General features: G+C 42.6%; 1 protein-coding gene across 32 annotated transcripts in view; it reads right to left on the reverse strand.

The window, feature by feature from the left end:
• ANK2 (ankyrin 2) overlaps positions 1–23158 on the reverse strand; it is a 568387-nt gene that overhangs the window by 14008 nt on the left and 531221 nt on the right. For 25 of the 32 annotated variants that reach the window (XM_061585294.1, XM_061585292.1, XM_061585313.1 and 22 more), the window contains 6 exons: positions 20753–21038; positions 18357–18449; positions 17752–17835; positions 15702–15866; positions 7609–7791; positions 4889–4980 (listed from right to left, as the gene is read on the reverse strand). In XM_061585294.1, the coding sequence (XP_061441278.1) occupies positions 4889–4980; positions 7609–7791; positions 15702–15866; positions 17752–17835; positions 18357–18449; positions 20753–21038 (903 nt within the window). The remainder of the gene's footprint in view (positions 1–4888; positions 4981–7608; positions 7792–15701; positions 15867–17751; positions 17836–18356; positions 18450–20752; positions 21039–23158) is intronic. The other 7 variants (XM_061585317.1, XM_061585322.1, XM_061585319.1 and 4 more) reach the window with 1 other exon arrangement.

The raw sequence follows: 23158 nt of genomic DNA on the forward strand, positions 1-23158 counted from the left end.
AAATTGACTCCTGGACCTCGGCAGATGCCGCATTTGGGAGGAGAGTTTTGCAAGGGGTGGTCCAGGGATGACCTACCCTCAGCCGTAATCCCACCCAGGAGGTTATTACTGCTCTGTTATATCCCAAGCTGCAGAATGCCCTCCAGGAACCACTAGGGAATAAACGGAAATTCTTACCGTGAATTTCTCTTCCCAGAGGTTCCTGGAGGGCATTCCCCCACCTCTTCATTCTGGTGCTGAGGGTTTGAGTCATGCTGGTTTCCAGTGGCTTCTGCCAGCGCCGTACATGAGGGGGAAGTAGTCAGGGACTCCTAGAGATTTCATGGATTACCTTTTTTTTCTTCTGTATGTTGCCCTGGAAGTTTCTACATTTTATCTTCCAGGTTTTATCCTTTCAGAAGTCAGTTTCTTAGCATGCTAGTCTCTACAAGTTGCAGTAGGTTCTCATGGATATGACAGTCCAGTTGGGCCAGGAGTACAGCTCCCTCGAGGGACAGCTTTGCGGGGTTGAGGGGTCACCCATGCTCTGCCAGTGGGTCTGGGAGAGAGCGGGATGGCCCCTACCCCTGGGAGAAATAATCTGAAGATTGGACCTTGCCTATCATGCGCCAGGGGGAGGCGCCTCCCAAGCTGCAGAATGCCCTCCAGAAACCCCTGGGAAGAGAAGTTCATGGTAAGAATTTCTATTTTGGGGGGGAGAAGGGAGCTATGACAAATGACACCATTGTCTGAGCTATCCAATAACTGAATCAGTCCCTGTCTTTTGTTACTTTAATCCTGCATGGAGGGTCTGTTCACCTGTTATTTCTTGGGAAGCAACTTCAGTCTAGTATGAGTTTCAGGCATCTGCACATCATTTTTGTTCGTGGCAGAGAAAAAGAAACAAATGAACCATGCCATGCTGGATATTTTATTTATTTATATTTGGTTTATATCCCGCCCTTCCTCCCAGCAGGAGCCCAGGTGGCAATATTTTATTTTAATGAGATATCTTTGTAACCACCTGATTGGAAATCTCTTCTTCTCCCTTATTGCTTTATTAAAAGGTTTCTCTTGCTATACAGCTAAATTACTCCCTGATCCTCATTTCATCCTTCTATCTTACCCACATACTAGACATGATGTCTAGACTTAAAAGTAAACAAGATGCCACATAAGTTATACATGGTCAGCACTGGCTATTGTCATGGTAAAGCCAGTGGTGGGAAGCATTATGCTGCCCTCATTTAACTAAACCCCTCCTCCACAATATTCAGCCATAGCAACAAAGGACAAAAAAAAGGCAGAGGGGAAAAAATAACCATGTGTACTCAAATATAATTCCTAGTGAATTCAAAGAGGTTTACTCCCAGGTAACTGGGGTTATGACTGGAACCTAAGTAAATAAAATATATAAATAAATAAAAAATGTATGACTATTGTGAATTACTAAATAATTAGAATGACTACTTCATGGCTGCCTTATCCCAGCATCTACTCATGTATGAACAGTGTTTCTCTAACCATGACCTGGAGAACATCTGAACCAAATACTGCAGAGATGCTACAGCAAGTCAGCCTTTGAACATTTGGCCATGGAACATTGGTGCAGCCATTTTGGCCAATAAGAATTATATGAATAAATAATAGTAATGATAAATAATAATATATAGCACAGCAGAGGAAGGCCTCATGCGGCTAGGAGGAGAAGATAGAAAAATGTGTCCTTTCCCCCTTCTTCCTCCTCCCAAAGTATGAATAATATTATAAGGTTATTGTTGAAGGCTGGTTGAAGCCCTAAACAGAACCACTCTTCTTTCCCCCTAGCTGGGGATATACTGCAACCTTTTGTTACAGGTAGCACTCGTCAGTTTGAATGGCAAAGTGGAAGCTTGAGAATTACACATTTCCTATTCAGAACCTGTTTTAAGTGACATTTCAGCTACATTTACTACAGAAAAAAAGGTCAGGCCCAGAGTCACAGCTAGCATATTGCTACAGTTCCAAACATGTGAAATTGACTTAGTGACTCAGAACCAAAATCACAGGGATATTTTCAATATTGGTTTTGATCAGAGTACTTCATCATCCTAAATTCTGGGAGACAATTTGTACACTATGAAGCAATATTTTCTCCTCTTATAACCACCATGGATTATATCTACAAATTTCAATATGTGATTGCAGGGTAGGGAAGTGGAGCCAACAGTGGGGCCAAATCCAGAAGTGACCAACCCTCTGTGGACCACTTTGATGTGGGCAGGGCGGTGCACCCAGTGGTGGTTAGTGTCTATTGGGAACGGTACAATGTAAGATGGGGTGGCCAACAATAGGTGGTGCCAGAGCGAGTGAGAGGCAGCGCCAACTAATGCCAGTTTTGTCCCCATCCTCCTCCTTGCTGAGTTCTATAATGGCACCACTGAGATTAAGACAGCCAGGACCACCCTCTGGAGTGGATGCTAAGTAAGAAAGCAGGCAAGTGGGGGCTGGCCGAGAGTAGACAGGTTGTTGGGATAGCACCCCATTTGCCCTAATCAACTAGCCTTCACTGTGTCTACCTGTCAATCACTTGATACTGTATAATGTCAAGTGACTGCAACTTCAATTCATGGATTGCAAAGATTTTTCCTTAGTAGCCACAGCTTGAATACGGTGCTTTTTGAATTTCTGTCACCATGCAGGGCAACAGAAAAAAGCATAAAATTGGTAAAGCAGCAAATTTAAGTCATGGGTGCAATGGAAGAATTGTAAGCACACTCAGAGTGCACTCCTGACTTCCTTTTGAATCGAGTACTGTGTGCAGCCATAGACTTACCTGTTCTACATCTGATGTCATATGATGTCAGGTGATGGACAAGTGGGCATGGCTTGACCAGAATAGCCTTGCAGATCACATGGGGAGGCCTGGTGGGACTAATTGAGGCTGGTGGCCAAAGGTTCCTAACCACTGGTTTAATGAGTAGGCAAGTACTATTTTTTCATAGGTTCGTATTCTATAGATGATCAGCAGTTAAGTGTAATGGAACTTCAATCCAATGTGGTTATTTCCAACAAAACACAATTTGTCTGTGGGTGGGGTTTGGCTATCCTTAAATTCACCTTTAAAACATTAACACTGAATTCAGAGGTTTTAAAAAAGGAAATGTGTAGGTGGGCTAAAACAAATGCGTATATTTAGCCTTGAGAGGACAAAAAGGGAGATGTTATTTCAGATGTTTGAAAGTAAGTATAAAAGAAGGCTGTTTTTTTTTTATCATGCAATGAGGAGGAGTCAAGTAGAAACACTACAGAGGTAAGATACAACCTCAGGCTAAACTATGAGAAACTATTTGTCCATAAGGGTAATTCCTGCAATCATGGGTGTCAAGGACGCCGGGTTTCTAAAATGGTTCTGTGGCAAGGAATTGTTGGGGGGGGGAATCTTGTCTGAATTAGGGCCTCTGAGAGGTCATGAGACAGTCAGTCCTCACAGCTGCTCAGTTAATTAAACAGTAATCAAGAACACCTGCTTATTAGCCCGAGACTGGTATGTCAAGGCCACAGGCCTGGGAAGCATGGAGATGTGAGTGACCATTAGGCATGGAAGCTCCAAAAGATTTCATCATCAGAAAGCCCCCTGATTGGCTAATTAATTCCTGACTGTTGCTGGGCTTTTCCCCATAAGAATAGAACCAAGACTTTACATCTTTGTTCCAAAATGTTCTTTGGTGTTACCTGATGTTGGGTTTCAGTCTTCCATCTGCTATCCAGGCTATACATCTCCAGGGAGATGTGGAACCATGATGTTACTCTGCTGGTTTACCAATCTTGTAGGAGTATAGATTAGGCTAGACAGCTTTGTTGTTTTTATTTGTGATTTGAACTGTCTCTGTATTTTACCTAGCCCTTAGGGGTGTTTGGTTTAAGGAACTATTTTGCTGCTATACTTTTTGCACTTATATTTTATTCTAATAAATCTACCTTTTATTTACTGTTCATTTCGAGAGGCAATTGGCTTTGAATCCAGCACCTTGGCCAATTAGCCACAGACTACTGTATATTTGGGTATTTTGCCTGAAGGCTCCAAGACAAGGAGTGCATCCTTGGCTCTTGGCTGTTGGAATCCTTGGCAGGTCTATTTTCCCTTGGCCCAGAGTGGGTTACCAGGTTTAAGAGGTGGTGGCAGTCTACCTACCTTGCAGGGGTGTTGAGTTTCCTGAGTCCTGGTAAGGGAGCCATGGGTTGTGCCTGGCCATGATCAATTGCCCTGGGCTTGAGAATTGAGTCCTGGTGTGAACTGGCAGCATTTCTTGACAATGGGCATAGAAATAGATGTAATATTTATTCTGGCTTAATTAATTAATCTGCAGTAAAAGAATATGAACTTGTGTCTGTGTCATCCATGGAGACACTTCTGGAATATTCCAAGATTCTACAATTACAAACTTTGGGTCAGATGGTAACCTCAACTATAGCAAAAGCACCTGTTTCTTCCATTCATTTCAATGTTATACTCTCATTCCCCCTCCCCTTTCACAAGCTGTGTTAGGTCTGTTCTAGATAATCTGTTCATTGAGCATTCATTCTGATTTGTTTGTGCAGAGATGATACGATGTTGCCCAATACCTTCATTATTCCACACTTTTCAGTGTCTTTCCCCATCACTTTTCTTACAATTAAAACTTCTTCTTTTCATACAATACCACCAAATCTACTTCAATTGTGCAACCTAAATTTGCTGGCATATGATTAAATCATATCTGCAAAATAGTGAGAATCTGGAAGTGGCTTTAGTGTATATATGTAGAATTTAGAAGTAATGCTTAAGGTGCTGAGAGTCAAAGTTAACATCATTTCACTTCCCACTACAATTTCTGTTAGTTTGTTAATCTTTTGCCATTAAAAAGTTCACTGCCATGCCAACCCAAACCTTTTAATAACTGAGCCATCCTCTTTCATGACCTCCTTCTCTACTAATGGGGGGACTTCAATTTTCATTTTGTTACCTGCATAGCTCAAGGCCTAAAGTAAAACAAGAAACAAAACCATAGAACAGAAAAAGCACAGCTTAATTATTTCAACTTACTGAAGTGCCAGTAACAATGAGAAAAAGCAAGTTAGCAAAATACACACACACACACACACACACAAGTTCAATTTCTTACAATGTAAAATATCCTGCCAATGGCTATCAATGGAATCAAATTAATCATATTTTGACTGTCTAGAAAATAAATTATTTAAGTTTCTTGTACTTACTGTGAATTTTGAAATTTGTAGGGTAGCAAATGGATCTACATCTCTCTGCAGCTATTGGAGAAATGCTTCCCCTGCATCATTTGCATTAGAGATGGATGGACTTCACAGTCCTGCTCCAGAATGCATTTTTAAAAAAATGGATTTTGACCATTTTTTTCTGGATGTCACTAAACTTCCAGCTCTCAAGACAGAATTGGTCCCAGATAATTAGAGCCTGATCCTGGCTTTGCATCTACCGAATGTCTGGTGTGATTTCCAACAGCAGGATCATCCCACAGGCTGTGGTTCTCCCACGCATTCTTCCTAGAATCAGTTTATAGGTGACTTAAGCGGCTAATGGGAGGTTTAAGGATATACTGGATAGTAATTAATTACACAGCTACTGTAACTAATTCTCAGTGTCTCATCGGATAGAGGTGAGTCCATTTGGTAGGTCGTAGTGAATAGTGGCTTCTGACACAGTGTGAAGTTCTACTGGCAGTGAGAAAAGGAACACAAGTCTCTTTATATGTCATTTAGACAGAAAGGGGAACCATGACTTTCCAATGTAAAAGGAACTTCTACTGAGACTGGGGGAAGCCACGGAGTTGGAGACATGGGAGAACCTCTGGTGAGAAGACTACTGGATTAAGTGCTTGGTGAGTTTGTTTGGGGGCGGGATCCAGTGAGGCAGGAGGACATCTGCTGTTGCAAGAGCTGGAAAGGAATGTCGGTAAAGTAGAGAAGTTGTGGAAGGAGTCATAGAATCATAGAACAGTAGAGTTGGAAGGAGCCTATAAGGTCATTGAGTCCAACTCCCTGCTCGATGCAGGAATCCGACTTAAAGCATACCCAACAGGTGGCTGTCCAGCTCTCCAACACTGGGGGCATTCAAGAGGCAGCTGGACAGCCACCTGTTGGTGGATCGATTGTCGTACTGCTCTAATAACTGGTTCCATTGTGGAACTGCTCTAACAGTTAGGACGTTTTTCCTGATGTTCGGCTGAAATCTTGACGTGCTATATCTCCCCTCAGGCTTCTCTTCTCAAGCATGCCCGGTTCTTATAGGGCTTTGTGCTGAGTCCTCTGATCATCCTTGTTGCCCTCCTTTGAACCTGTTCCAGTTTTTCTGCATCTTTCTTACAGTGCGGTGTCCAGAACTGGACACAATATTCAAGTTGAGGCCTAACCAGTGCTGAATAGAGAGGAATTAGTACTTCAGGTGATTTGGAAACTATACTTCTGTTAATGTAGCCTAAAATAGCATTTGCCTTTTTTGCAGCCACATTGCACTGTTGGCTCATATTCATCCTGTGATCAACAGCATTTCTCTAAGTTAGCAATTGGATAGTTTTAATTTGACATGATGATGCTGGATTTCAATCCCAGTCTTGGAAGACTTCAGGGTGGTTAGTGGTATCCTATTGAGTCACTGATCAGCTCCACATCTGCTTAGCTTTAACAACAGTTCAGTATCAGATGCTCCCAGAACATTAATTGATAGGGCTGTGCACTAGATTTGACTGAGGCCCATGTTCCAAGCCAAACTGGGCCTATTCAGAGGTTTTTGGGTCTTGGCCAAGTCAGGCTGAGACAACCATGGATTGCTACAGGTCTGATTGGATAGCTCCAAGTGATCCGCAGCTGTAACGGGCAGGGTATCAGGTAGGAAGATGAGGCAGTGAGAAAACCCATAAAAAGGCTGAGACTGACCTGCTGGGTCTTCCCCAGAGAAGGTAGGCTCAACGCTGTGGTTCTCTTTTCTGCCTGAGCATTGCCCTGCAGGATCAATGCTTCCGCTCAACAGCTATTGAACAGAGGCACAGATCCTGCATGGTACAGGTAGTGCTCTGCAAGGAGCTTTTCCTTCAGGAAAGCTCCTTGTAAAAAAGCACCGCACAGGATTGCTGCCTCTGCTCAACAGCTGTTCAATGGAGGTATCAATCCTGCAGGATGCAGGTGCTGTTTTGCAAGCAGGTTTCCTTCTGGATTGATACATTTGTTTAATAAGGATTTTCTTTACCCTAATTAAGCATTAGCCCCACCCCCAAACTTATTTGGAAGTGGCTCCAAGACAGGGTGGGTGGTCCCCAAGTTAACTCAGGGCTGGTTGGTTTGATGTCCCCCACTGCATCAGAGCCACAGGGCAGATCGGGGGGGGGGGGAGCTGTGCACAGCCCTATTAACTGGGCCTCATCTGGTGAGGCCGTTTGGACACTTGTGGATAGATATTATTGTAGTGGTTCTGTGTATTTTGTAACTTGGGGGTTTTTTTAGTTGCTTGGAACATATTGGAAAAGGTATACTTTACTAACTGCCCAAGTACCTGTATAGCCTTTCCATATAGTTTTATACTGCAATGTTCTAGAATGAAATTTCTTGAAAAAATGTCAGGAAGCCAATTTTGTTTACCTCTTCAAAGTCATCTTTGGCTGATGGAAGATCAGTTGCTAAGCTAGCATCTCCATGGTGTTTCTCCATTCGCTCCCCATGCACAATTGTAGTCTTCACAACTTTGCTGACCTTACGGCCCTCCACTGGTTCAGACTGAAATTCTGAGGCACTAGGTAGAACACTTGGCTCAGAAAAGGTTACCTGGTGAAGAAAATTTTCATGGATAAACTATGTGATTATAAATACACTCTATGAAAATGAACCCAAACCAAGAACTGCTTAGCTAATGTCTGAAATAAATCATAAAACATATTTATGCTACTGAGTTTGGGCTTATCATCATATGTGAACATAAGCATAAATTAAGTTAGGAGATGTGCTCAACCTGTCTCACCTTCTGGCTGCAAAATTTTGCAAGAAATTAACAAGCCCTGAATTTCCTCACAAAATTTATTCCAGGAAACTTTATCCAGTTACTTTAGAAATTTAGATGGGCCTAGCTTGATTTAAACATCACTAAACATATGGCGAGATTGGTTAGTGTTGCACTACGACCTGGAAGTCCAGGGAAAAAAATCCCCACACAGCCATGAAGCTCACTGGATGACCTTGGGCCAGTCACTGCCCCTCAGCCTCAGAGGAAGGCAATGGTAAACCCCCTCTGAATACCGCTTACCATGAAAACCCTATTCATAGGGTCGCCATAAGTTGGGATCAGCTTGAAGGCAGTTCATTTTCATTTCCAAACATATGGCAAACTCTTTCCAATCTCTTCCAAATGAAAAAAAACCTAATTCTTGCTGTTTCACTGTAAATTCCACAAATTGTAAATGTCCTACATCTTTTCTACCTGCGCTTCCCTCTCTGAATTTGAGTGTTACAAAGTAAGTGGTTTGCTACATGTTGCACGAATGGCCTTAGATGCCAGCAGAAATGGCCTTAAGCCTCAGTACCTTGGACTGTGGAGTGGGCCAGTCAGTTAATAGTCAACTTTGTGAATTAGCAAAATGGAATGTAGAGCACTCACTTGCTATCCTGTTCTGTTGCGGCTTGGGAAAGTGATAAACAAAGCCTCTTCCAAGAATGCCAAGGAAGTTGAGGTGGGTTTCTTTAACCTGGTCAGGACCTGGGAAGCTTCTACTGAGCTATGGAGGATGTTATTTCAGCCAAAAGCTGGGGCCATCCAAGGCCCTATATAGGCAGGCAAGGCCAACACAGCAGGAGACCCTTGAATATTCTGCTGTGCTGACTTAAATAGCTCTTGTCCAATTCTGCAGGCATTGACTTATATGCTACAAAAGGGATATTACAGGGGCTCATCCTCCACATCTGAGGTAGTGGGAAGAACTATGTCCTCAAGCCAGGCAGGTTTGGGGAGAGGAGCTGAGCCCCACATCCTTGAGTGGAGCAGTCTGTATTTCCCCTTCATTTGTATCTTCTTCAGGGAAATGCAAAGAAATGGGTTTGAGGTCATGATCCCTGTCAGTTAAAACTAGAAGTTTCTAAGAAGGCAGACGTGTACATGAGAATGTTTTGAAGAGAGAAAAAATTAGACTACTGTCTGCTGTTAGGACACATCAATATAATAGGATATGACTCAGCCTTGTCTCCCCACTCCAGGGCATCTGTTAGACTGAATGGACATTTGTAGGTACTTAACACTGAAATGAGGGGAGATGGAACCGTTTTACTCACCAGAAAGGTGTTTCTCAGTGGGCGCCAGGACACCGCCAAGTGGGTATTGTGTTCCTTGCTAGTGCCTGAGGCAGGAAAGAGTTAACACTCCAAAACGACCGTTAATGCGGGCCGCATTAATGGAGTGCTAGTTCGCCGTCTGGCCAAGCTTAAAATATAAACTTATAGATATCTAAAAAACTGTGACAACATTAACTGTAATTATCAGGAAAACATACATTGTACACGTAAGTCGTAAAAATAACTGTACAGTCTCTACTCAGAGCGACTGCCAACTCCACTGAATGATACATGGGAGAGGAGTGATCATTGACTCCTCAGTGTCCACCCTTTTTATTATCATGTTTCCTGTCGTGTGTATCCCAGGGTGGGCCTTGGCGGTGTCCTGGCGCCCACTGAGAAACACCTTTCTGATGAGTAAACGGTTCCTTCTCCAGTGGGCACCAGGACACCCCCAAGTGGGATGTTCCAGAGCTGACGTATTGATTGGGTGGGTACATAAATGTTCAATTATCACGCAGGACCTGCTGAATAACTCGCCTCCCAAAGGCTGCTTCAGCTGAAGCATAAATATCTATTTTATAATATTTAGTAAAAGTATTAGGGTTTGCCCAAGTGGCCGCCCTACATATTTCTTGAAGAGATGCATTTGTTGAATAAGCTACAGTAGCAGCTGCAGCTCTAGTGGAATGAGCCATAATGCCTGAAGGCAATGGTAGGTTGAGAGAACTGCATGCTAAGACAATGCAGCCCTTAATCCATCTCGCCAAAGTAGAGGAGGACACCTTTTTACCGAGAGTAGTTGGGTGGTAAGAAACAAAGAATCAGTTAGCCTTATTGGCCTAGTCCTATTTATATATACTTTAAGTGCTCTCCTCACATCCAGGAATGCCAAGCGTGTTCTAGAGGATGCTTTGGCGAAGAACAAAATGTTGGCAATACTATTTCCTGCTGACAGTGAAAGGCTGAATTAACTTTTGGAACGAAAGTAGAATCTGTTCTCAAAATGACTCTGTCAGTATGGAAGATACATAGATGTTTTGCCACGGAGAGAGCTCCAAGTTCAGATACTCGTCTAGCTGATGTTATTGCTATGAGAAATAATACTTTGAAGGAAAGTATTCGTAACGTAGACGTTTTCAATGGTTCAAATGGCGGTTTTTGAAGAGCTGCCAAGACCTTGCGAAGATTCCATGTTGGAAAACGATGATGAACAGGTGGTGACAATAGTGAAGCCCCTCTTAGAAATTGTTTCATATAGGGATGAGCTCCCAGTGATGCATAAGAAGACTTAGACAGGACTGTTGACAACGCAGATGCTTGTCGCCTCAAAGTATTGGGTCTCAACCCCTTCTTCAAACCAGCATTTAAAAAGGATAACACCTCTGCAAATCCTGACTTCCTAGGTGTAACATGATTCCTATTACACCATTTCAAAAAGGCCGCCCAGGTATACTGGTAGCTTCTTATTGTGGACTGTCTTCTAGATGCCAATATTGTGGTTACCACTTCCGTGGGTAATCCAGCCCTCAGCAGTTTGCCCCGCTCAATTTCCATGCGGTTAAGCTCAACCATTGGAGATCAGGGTGACGAAGCAGTCCTTGTAGCAGCAAATGTGGTCGAAGAGGCAGACGCCATGGGGGCTCGACAGATAGGTTGACTAGCTCTGAGAACCATAGCCTCCTTGGCCAATCTGGTGCTAGTAGAACAACATTGGCCCTCTCCATCCTTACCTTTTTCATTACCCGAGATAGCAATGGAAAAGGAGGGAAGAGATACAGTGTCGCCTTTGGCCAAGGAGAATTTAGAGCATCTACACCCTCTGCTCTGAGAGATGGATAGCGAGTGTAATACCTCTTCAGTTGATGATTGACATCTGAAGCGAAAAGGTCCACATCCATCCTTCCGAACCTTCCGTATATCCGTTTGAACACATCTTTGTGAAACTGCCAGTCTCCCGGCAACATCTCCTGTCTGGTTAACCAGTCCGCTTGGACATTCTCTACTCCCTTTATATATCCCGCTGTCAATGATTGTAGCATGTGCTCTGCCCAGGAAATTAGTAGAGATGCCTCCAGATGAAGAACCAGTGACTTCGTCCCTCCTTGACGATTTATGAACGCTTGCACACAGTTGTTGTCTGTTCTCAGCAGCACATGTTTGAGATGGAATAAAGGCAGAAAATGTTGCAGCACCAACCGTGCTGCCCGAAGTTCGAGTAAGTTGATGCTTTGGTTTGATTTGTGAGGGGACCAAGAGCCCTGCAGGATTTGACCTCTGCAGTGAGCTCCCCACCCCTGGAGACTCGCATCTGATGTGACAGTCTACAGTGGTGGGTCCTTTAAGGAAAGTCCTCTGCGTAGATTGCCATCCTTTTTCCACCAATGAAGAGCGGTTCTCAGTCGTAACATCAGAGGAAGCTGGAGATGCATGTAATGTGCTATCTGCCACTGGTATGGTAACAGTGTCCATTGTAGAGGACGAACATGAAATCTGGCCCATGGCGTAACTTGGATAGAGGAAACAAGCAAGCCTAACACCAGTGCTAAGACCATCAAGTCCTCTGCAGGCTTCGCTAACAATGGTTGAACAGCCAACTTTTATCTTTGGAACTCCATCTTCCGAAAGAGAAATTGTCTCCAGTTCCATATCTATGATTGCTCCCAAATGCTGTAAACGTAGTTGAGGGAACAAATGACTCTTGGGGATGTTGACTAAGAATCCGTGATCGTGGAGAACTGCTAGTATGGTGTGAATATCCTGATAAGCTGACTGTGCTGTGTGTGAACGAATCAGAATGTCGTCTAAATATGGGTAAAGATTCAACCCATGTTGATGGAGATGCGCGACAAAGGTCACCACAATTTTTGTGAAGACCCTCGGCACTGACGCCAAGCCAAAGGGCATTGCCCTGTACTGATAGTGTTGATTGTTGTAAACAAAGCGGAGGAACTTGCGGTGCTGCGGATGGATTGGCACATGTAAATATGCTTCGGGTAGATTCGAAGGCTGCCCGCAGCTGGGTACTGACTGCGGCTACCGCCGAGTACTGCCCAAATTTCTTAAAATGCCTCTTCTTTGAAGGCTGCCTGCAGCTGGGTACTGACTGCGGCTACCGCCGAGTACTGCCCAAATTTCTTAAAATGCCTTTTCTTCGAAGGCTGCCCGCAGCTGGGTACTGACTGCGGCTACTGCCGAGTACTGCCCAAATTTCTGAAAATGCCATTTCTTCGAAGGCTGACCGCAGCTGGGTACTGACTGCGGCTACTGCCGAGTACTGCCCAAATTTCTTAAAATGCCATTTCTTCGAAGGCTGCCCGCAGCTGGGTACTGACTGTGGCTACCACCGAGTACTGCCCAAATTTCTTAAAATGCCTTTTCTTTGAAGGCTGCCCGCAGCTGGATACTGACTGTGGCTACTGCCAAGTGCTGCCCAGAACTCTTAAAATGCGTTTTTGTTGAAAACTGCCTGCAGCTGGAAGCTGAGGCCTCGGTAATTGTGCGTAGGCTTATGGGGGCTGCGAAGCTAAGCAGTGCGGTGGATGAGCAAAGCCAAATAACTACATACAGCAGAGGGGACCAGTTAGACCTCTAAATGCAGCCAAGGGCAAAAATAGCAAGGCCAAAATCATTGCGTACAGTAGAGAGCAGTTTGAGCTCTAAAGCCGCCAGGAGCAAATTTCACACCTCAGGCGAAAAAAAGGTTGGGCAGCAAGAGCTGTTGGGCTGTTGCTGGATGGGGGGGTCCGTCTCTCAATGACAAAGCCACAAAATACGCCTAGCTACAACTTCAGCAGCCATGGCTCTAGCTGCGAATTGAGTAGCATCCATTGTTGCATCTGCAATGAAAGCCTGTGTCCTTAATACCTTCAAAATTGTTTTCCTAAGTCTGTCTTGGTCTTAATCTGGATTTTCCAAAACGTCATCCAGCCCCAATAATGCAGCCCTTGAGAACACAGATGCTGCTATAGATGCACGTACCGACAAGGCTGACGCTTCATGGACCTTTTATGTCCCATATCTAACTTTCGCTCTGTAAGATCTGTCAATTGAGCATCCCCTTCTCTTAAAAGGAAGTTTCTAGAAACTAAGGCAGAAATTGGAGAATCAATGTCTGGAGTTTTCAGCTGCTCCATAAACTCTGGGTCCAATAAGTACAGTTTCTTAGCATACGTCAGTGACTTGGTAGACTGAACTGGTGAGTGCCATTCAGATTCTACTATTTGTCTGAGCAGTGATGGTACCTTCATGACCTTATCAGTAGACTTTGGTTCCGAAAGGACAGATGCTCCTCTGGAGGTAGAAGGTGCCTGGTCTGTAACAACATCATTCAAATCTAAAGCCGCCATAGCCTGGCATAGCAGAGGCATATAGTAAGTGCTATGAAACAACCTATTGGAGTGGTGCTCTTCCGGTTGTGAAGTATCACTCCATTCATCTGATTCGTCTTCGAAATCAAGCACTGAATCATCGTGCATAAACTGTTGCCTAGCAAACTTTGATCTGTCTGGTCTGTCAGCTAATAAGCCCTGTGCTCTACCCCTGGCCACATCATGTGGATCTGGTGATCCATTTGCAAGGTCAGTGTGGAGCTGCTGTTGCTCAACTGCAGGGAAACCTGCCTGATTCATCTGATCACTGCACTGTCATATAGTGTGTTGGCAGTGACTTTGTCCTGGTTCATGACTGCGCTGTTGTGCCTGAACAGGAACCACTTGAAAAGATTGGCGAAAAGCAGCTAGTTCTGCTGATATATCACCCATGAGAGTCTTTCTAATATAATTTAATTCTGCAGCTCCTAAATGAAAAGACTTCACCTGTTGAAGTTCCTGAGCTGAACATGAGGTGGCAAGAGAGGCCATCTGTGTGGAGTTGAATTGATGCTGGTTATGATTAGTTCTGTCACGCAAAACTCTGTGCTGCTGTTTATGACTGTGCCCATTAGTCGCAATATCACTTACAGGCGCTATAGCCCCAGTGCTCTGTGGAACCTCAGGTGATGAATATTAAAACCTGTAAATTCCTCATCATTTTCCTCAGAATCTGAGCAAAAAAGGACTGAAGGATCTGGAACCTCCTCCTGCTGTGAGGGAAAGTCAGCATTTACTGTACTCAACTGCTGTGATTGCTGTCCTAGATACAGCGCCCTTCTGGTTTGTAAGGAAGCATTTTTCTTATATTCTGTGGCGCCCTCAGCAGCAACCCTTTCTGATTGCTCTGCAGTATAGCTAACTGTATGTTTTGTTTTAGTCATATGCGTGCGTCCTGATTGCTCTGCCACCGCAGTGCTGACAGGCTTTTCTGCACCTTTAATTACTTCCATACTTTTACGTCCTGATTGCAGTGCTACCACACCAGCTACAGGGTATGCAGTATCGTGAAGCGCTTTTAAATTTATTCACCCTGATTGCTCTCATACCTCATCGCTTACAGGGGAAAGAGGTGCATGTTGATTAACGGCCATTCTCTGTGCTACCGGAAGAGCAAATGGGCTGCGCGGTGCCTGTGAGGCTGTTTGATTAAAATGGCGACCGCCTTTGAGAGCGCTGCTACGGCTTGCCTTTTTAACTGCTGGTTCATGCGAGCGAGCTGCAGGTGCTACAGCACCAAGCGCTGCAACCGTTCGTTTGGAAAGCCGTGAAGAGACACTTTTTTGCTCCTTAGGCATTTTGCTTTCAGCAGGAAAGACCAATTTATAATGGGAAGAAAGCTACTGTTCAAATCATGAAACGAGGGAAAATCACCCCGAAATTCATTAACGTAGGGAAATATCATTAACAGAAAAAACCACAGAGAAATTTATTACTGAGGAAAACCTCCCCGGAAATTCATTAAATGAGAGAAATATTAACGGAATGCATAAATAGAAAATCACAGAGAAATTCATTAATGAGGAAAATCTACCCAGAAAACCATTAAGTGAGGGAAATATCACTAAGGGAATGCATTAATTGGAAAAAATCACAGAGAAATTCATTTCTGAGGAGAAACATTGTACCAATTAATCTTAGGACTAACACCTATATACCACACTGAGAGAAGAGTGAAGTGAACATTAACTGCTAATGAATAACATAGAGAAAAAGAAAAAGATATAACTCGGCCAGACTGAAGAGCAAGGCGAAAATCAGTACTGCTCAAGCGAGGCAGGAAAACGAACTGGCACTCCGTGGGAGGGGCCGCATTAACAGTCGTTTTGGAGTGTTAACTCTTTCCTGCCTCAAGCACTAGCAAGGAACACAATACCCACTTGGGGATGTCCTGGTGCCCACTGGAAAATGCAACTTTACTATCTAATCTACAAGTTTATAATAAAATGCAATGGCCAGAAGAAACTCTCTTGGGGTAATACTATTGTTACTTTTTTCTAAATCAGCTTCTCATCAAATAAAGTTTGGAGGCAAAAATAATCTAACCTCTAATTGTTCACTGTCACTCTTCAGCACAACTCGCTTTATGACTTTGGAATATCCATCTCCCTCGTCCACCTTAACAGGCTCCTGTGGTTCACCTTGCATTACAACTTCTTCCTTTTCTGTACCGTCTGGTAGAACGAATCGCCTGATGATTTTTCTAGTGACCTAGTGAGATGACATTATTATTAACAGCCATTTGGCTGAATTTTAAACCATAGCAAACCCACTGTTTCATAACTGCAGCATCTTCTGTTGATCTGCAGTGAGGACATACATAATCGTTCCAAAAGGAACTGGAGGCATCACTACATCCTTTTTACTAGCAGGTAATAGGGGGCCAAGTCAATGAAATGCTAGATGTTTGAAATCACTTCAGCTAGGCACCTTATTTCCAATAAACATTAATGAACCCACCTCTTATCATATAATATTCAACAAGCAGAAGGACTTTGAAATTATTCCTGTGGAAGAATGTATGAAGAAGCTATTTTGTAAGAATGAAACCTTGAAAAAAATATTTGTGACAAATCTCCCAGATCTCTCTTGCAGAACTGATGAAGATTTTCCAGTCTTACATAATGTTTTGAACATCTTAAGTTTGACACAGGTCTGTGTGATACCAGGCAAAGTGGCCATGCAGTGCAATCCTATGCATGATTACTCAGAAATGTCCCACTAAGTTCAATGGGGCTTATTCCTGTTAAGTATGCATGAATTGCAGCCTTGGATATCTTATTACCAATCTTCAGGATGATTCTGCTGTAATGTTTTCTAGCACTGTTGTAGAGAAAAAAATCATGATTTGAAAGTGGTCCCTGGTTGATAACTAGGCCACAAAGGTGATCTGCACAGCATTGTAGTAGTAACTTATGTTAGATTTACAACTGTGACTTCCTTGTGGCTGCACAGGAATCTTGCTGCACTAGTTGTCACAGCTGCTAATGCCACAGTTTGTGCCAGCATGTCCTTGCCATGCCATGAGGACCAGATTCAAATCGACATGTTAGGTTGCAGTTTGCATTACTCTGATCTGGACTGCCATTGCAGCAAGCCAAGATGTTCAATTCCCATTGGAGATGCTTTCTGTGTTACTATTGGAATAGACACTAGGAAGGTTCTTTTGTTTGGTCTACCTTTTTAAGCAAACTAACCCAGTCTGCACTGCTCAGATTAATATGCAGATCAGAATGCAGCTATCTTTTCACACATCTTCTAATTTTGTAATACAGTTCTTGGTCTAGAAAAGGTACCAAAGTGCATATAAAATGCATCTTTTAGGATAAAATGTTCACGCACATTTGTGAAAAAATGTGTACAAAACTGATGCAAATTTTCCTGCATTTTTTAAAATAGCATATTAATGCAAAAATGGGATGAAATGATGTGAAACTGACACAGACCAAATACAGACTGATCCATCCCAATAGAACGATCCACCCCTGTTGGAAGTGGGGCAGGAGCAACTCCTGTTTGGGTTCTTTTGTTTGTATTCCAGAAGGAAGATAGAGTTAGGGTCCTCCAGCTGGCTAGGCTTGCCTACCTTTACCTGTGCTGTTCTCTACCTAACTTCCTTCCATTGTAGACTGATATGCTCATGGAAGCTTATATTCCCCTCCTTCGTCTTCTTGACTGTCTGAGGAGAGAGGAGACATCTCTGTCCTTGTTCTCCCTCCTGAACCATGAGGGCAATAACCAAGTCTGGGCATTGTGCCTCCAACTTAAGTTAGTTATTTAGAACTAGGTATGGCTTTTCTATCTACTCTGTATTTCTATAAATAAAGTAGCTTTTCTTATTTTACTAAGTCTTAAGTCTCAGTGATCTAAATGCAGGGTAAAAGCCTTCTACTTAGGTAAATACACACACTGGCACACTCCAAGTTCAGACGCTATCTCTGCATATTTCAATAACAATCCCACTAGACAGTGAAATGTTTCACAGTAGCACTTATTTTAATTTAACTCAAACATATTCTTTAATGTACAACTACTGAAATTCTCTTTCAGTAGTTGTTCCCTATTAAGGCAACATCTTAATGATGTTAAATTGTACCTTCTTCACCACAATATGGCCATGTTCATCTGTATACTGCTCCTCTGTTACAGCTTCTGGTGGCATTTCAGGCATATCATCAGACTGTTGGTCAATGAACAAAATTCATGAATGAAAGTGGTTGTTTTAAAGAAACTGCACAAAAGAAGTTAGTTGATTAAGGCAAGGGGGAGAGAGAAACGAATCAGGAAGCGCTGAAGCAGTTGTTAAAACTCCATTAAAAGTACTGCAAACCAATATTTTAAAACATGCAAAGAAACCTTGAACCAATAGGCAAACAGAAAGAATTTGACCTAGTTGTAAGTAGTGTTGAAGCAGCAGATTAAAGTGTTTGTTCTTTCAATGGGCCATACTTCCTCAAAAAGCACAATGAATGACATACCTGTTGGATTTCTCTTATCTCTCCCCAACTTCCCAAATCAAATTAGAAAAAGTTATCTATGTTACTCAATGGACATGCATTAGTCAGGAACATGCCAAATTCATCAGTGCAATACCAGCCAAGGGGTTGCTTCAGGAACAGGACTTTGGGAAAGGGTGGGTCCTAGAGGTGTAACCAGGACATATTTGCCACTGGCACGTGCAGTAGTTCAACACTCCTGTACCTGAATAATCACCCGGCGGCGAACGACCCTGGTAGTTACCATCGCTTCCTCATCTGAGCTGGCCTCCAGCTCACCTAATTCCTCTGCTAGCTCCTAGTGGAAGTATGGAAGCATTGCTCTTATCATACAGATACAGCATGTTTGAATGAACAGCATTTGGGCCCTTTTTCTGTTAGCACAATGAAAACCACACAAATGCTCATAGCTTTAAGAGAAGATGCATTACTTCTTGCCTTGAGCATAGCATGATATAGCCTTTGAATTTGTGATGGCACATGGGCTATTGCAACCATCCATTATTTGTTTTTCTGTTATTTGAAATCATGTGTTAAGCATGGTGCAATGAGTTTGAATAATTCAGACACTGCTGGAAAACTTTTCATTTCCTATAAACCTGATCAGATAAAGGTTTGCAAATTTTACTTACTCATTCATTTATTTATGTAAAAGCATTTATAAACTGCATAATATTTTTTAAAAATCTCTGTGTGATGAGATTGCTAATACTAATACTTGGTATTATAATTCTGAGCTCTTGGATAATTCTTAACATGCATTAGGTTTCCTTTGTCCTTCCTTTACATTGCAGCAGGAGACATGATGTTCATATTCCACAGGGTTAAAACATTATAGAACAGTATCCCTTATACTGAAATAATACTGTTAATCTTGACTAGAAGCAGTCCTTCTGTGAAATTTGCAGAAGTCTTTCTCAGCCTTGCAATATCAGAGCCTTCAATTTAAGATGCTGGGAATGGAATTTTGTCCTCATATATTTGCTGCTGACTATCTGCTTACTTGTGCTGCTTCTCCAATACTTTGTCCCCTTCTCCTCCATCAGTGGCAGTCATCTACTATTGGATGGCTACAGAGAACCATTTACTAAATCATACTCATCACAATGTACAGGTGATGGATAGTGATACTCTGGCAATGGGTAGTGATACTCTTCTCTGTATGACTGTATCTACCTTCAGTATCATTTGATAATGGCATATTTTGCTCCCCTCAACATTATGACCCATTTTACATAGCCTTAATACTGCTTGTCTCAGTTTGGATGCATTTGGACATAAAGCTGACTATAAGCTATTTTTTAAAGGAAATTAGCCTGCACATGAGCTGTGTGCTAGCACATGCAACTTACGCAGTTACCACTTTGTGCCTCCCTTCCTGGAGTGCGGAAACAAATCACAAAGTGAGTTGGTTTACGAAGTGTGCATGGTTTATCTATCCTAAACAAACCATGTGCAGGAAGTGAAGGAAAAAAAGGGGCTTCTAGTCATGGTTCATGTGTAATGCTAAGCCAGCCAACCTGGTTCCAGCCATTCTGTGGTTTATTTCCCCACTCTAGGAAGAAAGAAGTAAAGTGGGGACTGTTCATGCACAAGCTCATTTTTCTAACCATGGTTTATGGCCAGTGTTACATGTGAACAAAGCATCACTTGTCTTTTTCTAAAAACAAAGTCATGATATGCTCTTATAAGCTCTAGTGATGTTCCTGAAGTTCATAACTACTTGGCTCAGAATATAAATGGATCCCTTCCTTCCCAGCATTTCATGTCCCAGCTAGTGAATTTTCCCAAGATGCCCAAGGCCTCAGTATGTCCTGGAAACTCTCAGGTGCATAAAAGCCCTTTATTGAGCATAATCAGCAGTATGCCAAGTACAAGGAACCCTGGATCATATTCCAGGATACCTGATGCCCATCTTCAGACACCTTATTTCCTAGAATTCCTGGTGTTTGAAATGCTGCTATTATGCATTCAAGGGGTGCCAGGGACAGAAAAGGGAATGGAAATATTTCAGAAATGCCTCCATCAAACCTTCCCACTACCAGACAGATGGAACAGGGCAGCAGGGCAGGATACAGGGGCTTGTGAAATAGTGTTTGAATGGTATCTGGACCACACTGCAAATGTTGTAATTTGCCCATAATAAGCCATGGCCAAAAATGAGCTGTTCTGTTTGCATGGAGGTTGTGTGTGTGAGTGTGTGATATCTATATCCATATGACAAGTCCAATTCCGAACAGAGTCAAGGAGATTTCACCACACTAATGGTTTTAGTGTAAAATGAATAAACTCTGAAATATAGGAAGTCAGCATACAGCTACAATTTCCAGAGTAGTTTAACAATCAATCCCTCTTCCCAGTAAACTTTGGGAATTGCAGCTCTGAGAGGGGAACAGCGGTCTCCTAACAACTCTCAGCACCCTTCACAAACTACACTTCCCAGCATTCTTTGCTGGAAGCCTAAAATGATATAATAGTGCTTTAAATGACTATTACAGATGGGGCCTAGGTTAAAGATGTTACTCCCCTGGATAATAACTCCTCTGATGTGTGTACTTTAGGAGTAACCACATGTTTCATCAACTAAGTGGTAATACTTACCTTCTCCAACAATTCTTCTTCATATCTTTCTGACTCTTCTGGGTGTTCATCGGTTGATTCCACAATTACCAGACTATTTTTCCTTAGATACAGATCTTCTTGATGGAAGTGATGGTCTTCAGGTTCTTGTACTATGGGTGAATCAGTTCGTTCACTAGATGTTGGGGTATGAAGATATGGCCTTTCAAGATCCTCAGATCCTACAGTGGAGCCCTCAGACTTTTCACTGGCAATGCTTGCTGTTTTTTCACCTTTTGGTGCATGTGTAGCTCCAGAGGTTGTAACACTGTGAATTAAGTTGAATTCAAGAGAGCAAATGATTACTTTTTTTAAAAAAGTAAAGAAGCATGCATTCACACATCAGGCTAAATATTCAACATGGCTAGCAAATATAATCTAGCAGAGGATTATAATGCATAAGAACTAACAGAAGATCACTCACCATCATTGCTATTTTGCTCTTGCTTGGAAATGCTGGTCTTCCCCCTCCCCACTTTATTTTCCTGCATTTACATCCTGCCTTTCTTCCTAATGGCAGAATCCATGTGTTCCTAGTCCCAGATGGTCACCTATCCAGGCACTGACCAGACCCAGACCCAACTAGTTTCAGTAAATTTGTGCGCTTTCAGACCATACCCTGGGATCTTACATTCAAGTAAACTATATATAGCATCAGCCAAAGAGAACAGAAATCTAAGTTTATTAACACAGGAAGCTGTCCTACACTAGGTCAGACTATTTGTCAGTCTAGTATTGTCTACTCTAAGGGTCTTTTATATAATCATCATCATTATTAATTACCCACCCTTCACCCAAAGGTCCCAGGGTAGGTGACACCAATACAGCATTAAAAACAACTTAAAATCTCAAAATAGTTGAGTCTTAAAATATATATGTATCAGGTGTAAAGAGGTGCATCTTCAGCATTTGCCTAAAACTGAACAATGAAGTTGCCAGAGGCACCTCAGTGGGGAGGGAATTCCCAAACTTCACACTACAAGATTACCCACATGATCCAGCTAATATGTGTCACAACTTCATATTCCTGGAATTTATATGGGATCAGGAAGGCTGAATGTGTTAGGTAATTAAACACAAAGGGCTGCAAATGACAGACTGTGCACTGATTGGTGTACTGAAGTCTTTTGGGCTCAGTTGTCTAGCACTCTGCAGAAACATTGCCTCATACTCAATGAGTATCTAAACTAGTGACCCAATTCAACTGAACTTTGTTATCTTGCAATGTAACAACACTCACAGAATTTTTCCCAAATGTTTAGGAACATTATTTGGTCATAATAGAATGCAATTTCTGTTTTACTTCTATTAAATTAGTGGATCAAAAAGTATTAGATTGTATCTTATATAGTATTTATTAAAAACTACTGCTAAATGTGGCTAGAATATGTATAATATTTTCATCTAGTCATATTTATGGGGGGGAAATCTTCACTTGTCATTATTGATCTAAAATTATTGCTTAGTTCTCATTGTACAAGTTATTGATGATTTGTAAATTATTTTTCTCTGTTGCTTATTCATGTCACTGGACAAGACTAGACTTTTCTAATCACGCTGAGTTTGTATTTAGCTAGTCTTATAACATGATTTTTTTATTTGTGGAAAGAGATGTTTGCTGTGAATGAAGAACTTGAAGTTCTGAAAGCTGCAACATTTTAAACCAACTGAAAATATTAGTCCCTCTTTAATCCATCTCCCTCTGCAAGCACCCTGTCCATGTGACTACTGGTCTGGAGTGTTTGCACCTTGTGTTGGGTCAGCGGGACAGACTGGGGATTCTGTTGGTGTACTGCCCACCCCGCTGCCCAACAGGCTCCCAAGCTGAGCTGATGGAGGTGGTCTCGGGTGTATTGTTCAGATCCCCCAGACTGTTGCTTCTGGGGGATGTCAACATCCAGGCCGAGGATGCCTTATCTGGGGCATCTCAGGATTTCATGGGACTGTCCCAGTATGCCATTGGCCCAACACATGTAGCAGGGCATATTCTAGACTTGGTTTTTGCAACTGGACATGGAGATGGTGATCTGAAAGTGGGGGGCCTTCCATCAGTCCCTTTGTCATGGACAGATCACTGCTTGCTGAAGTTTAGACTTTCAGCAGCTTTGCCCATCTGCAAGGGTGGGGGACCTATTAAGTTGGTCTGGATCCGGATGGTTTCCAAAGGGCTCTGGGGAGTTTTCCGGCTAATAAGGCTGGTGCTCCTGTCGAAACCCTAGTTGAACTGTGGAATACAGAAATGACCCGGGCGGTTGACATGATTGCTCCTGAGCGCCCTCTCCTGTGTAGAGCTCGTACGGCTCCATGGTATACCCCAGAGCTGAGAGCGATGAAACAATATAGGAGACGGCTTGAGTGCAGATGAAGACAAACTCCTGGTGGATGCAA

This window comes from Rhineura floridana, chromosome 9, assembly GCF_030035675.1.
Source record: "Rhineura floridana isolate rRhiFlo1 chromosome 9, rRhiFlo1.hap2, whole genome shotgun sequence".
Classification (NCBI taxonomy): Eukaryota; Metazoa; Chordata; class Lepidosauria; order Squamata; family Rhineuridae; genus Rhineura; species Rhineura floridana.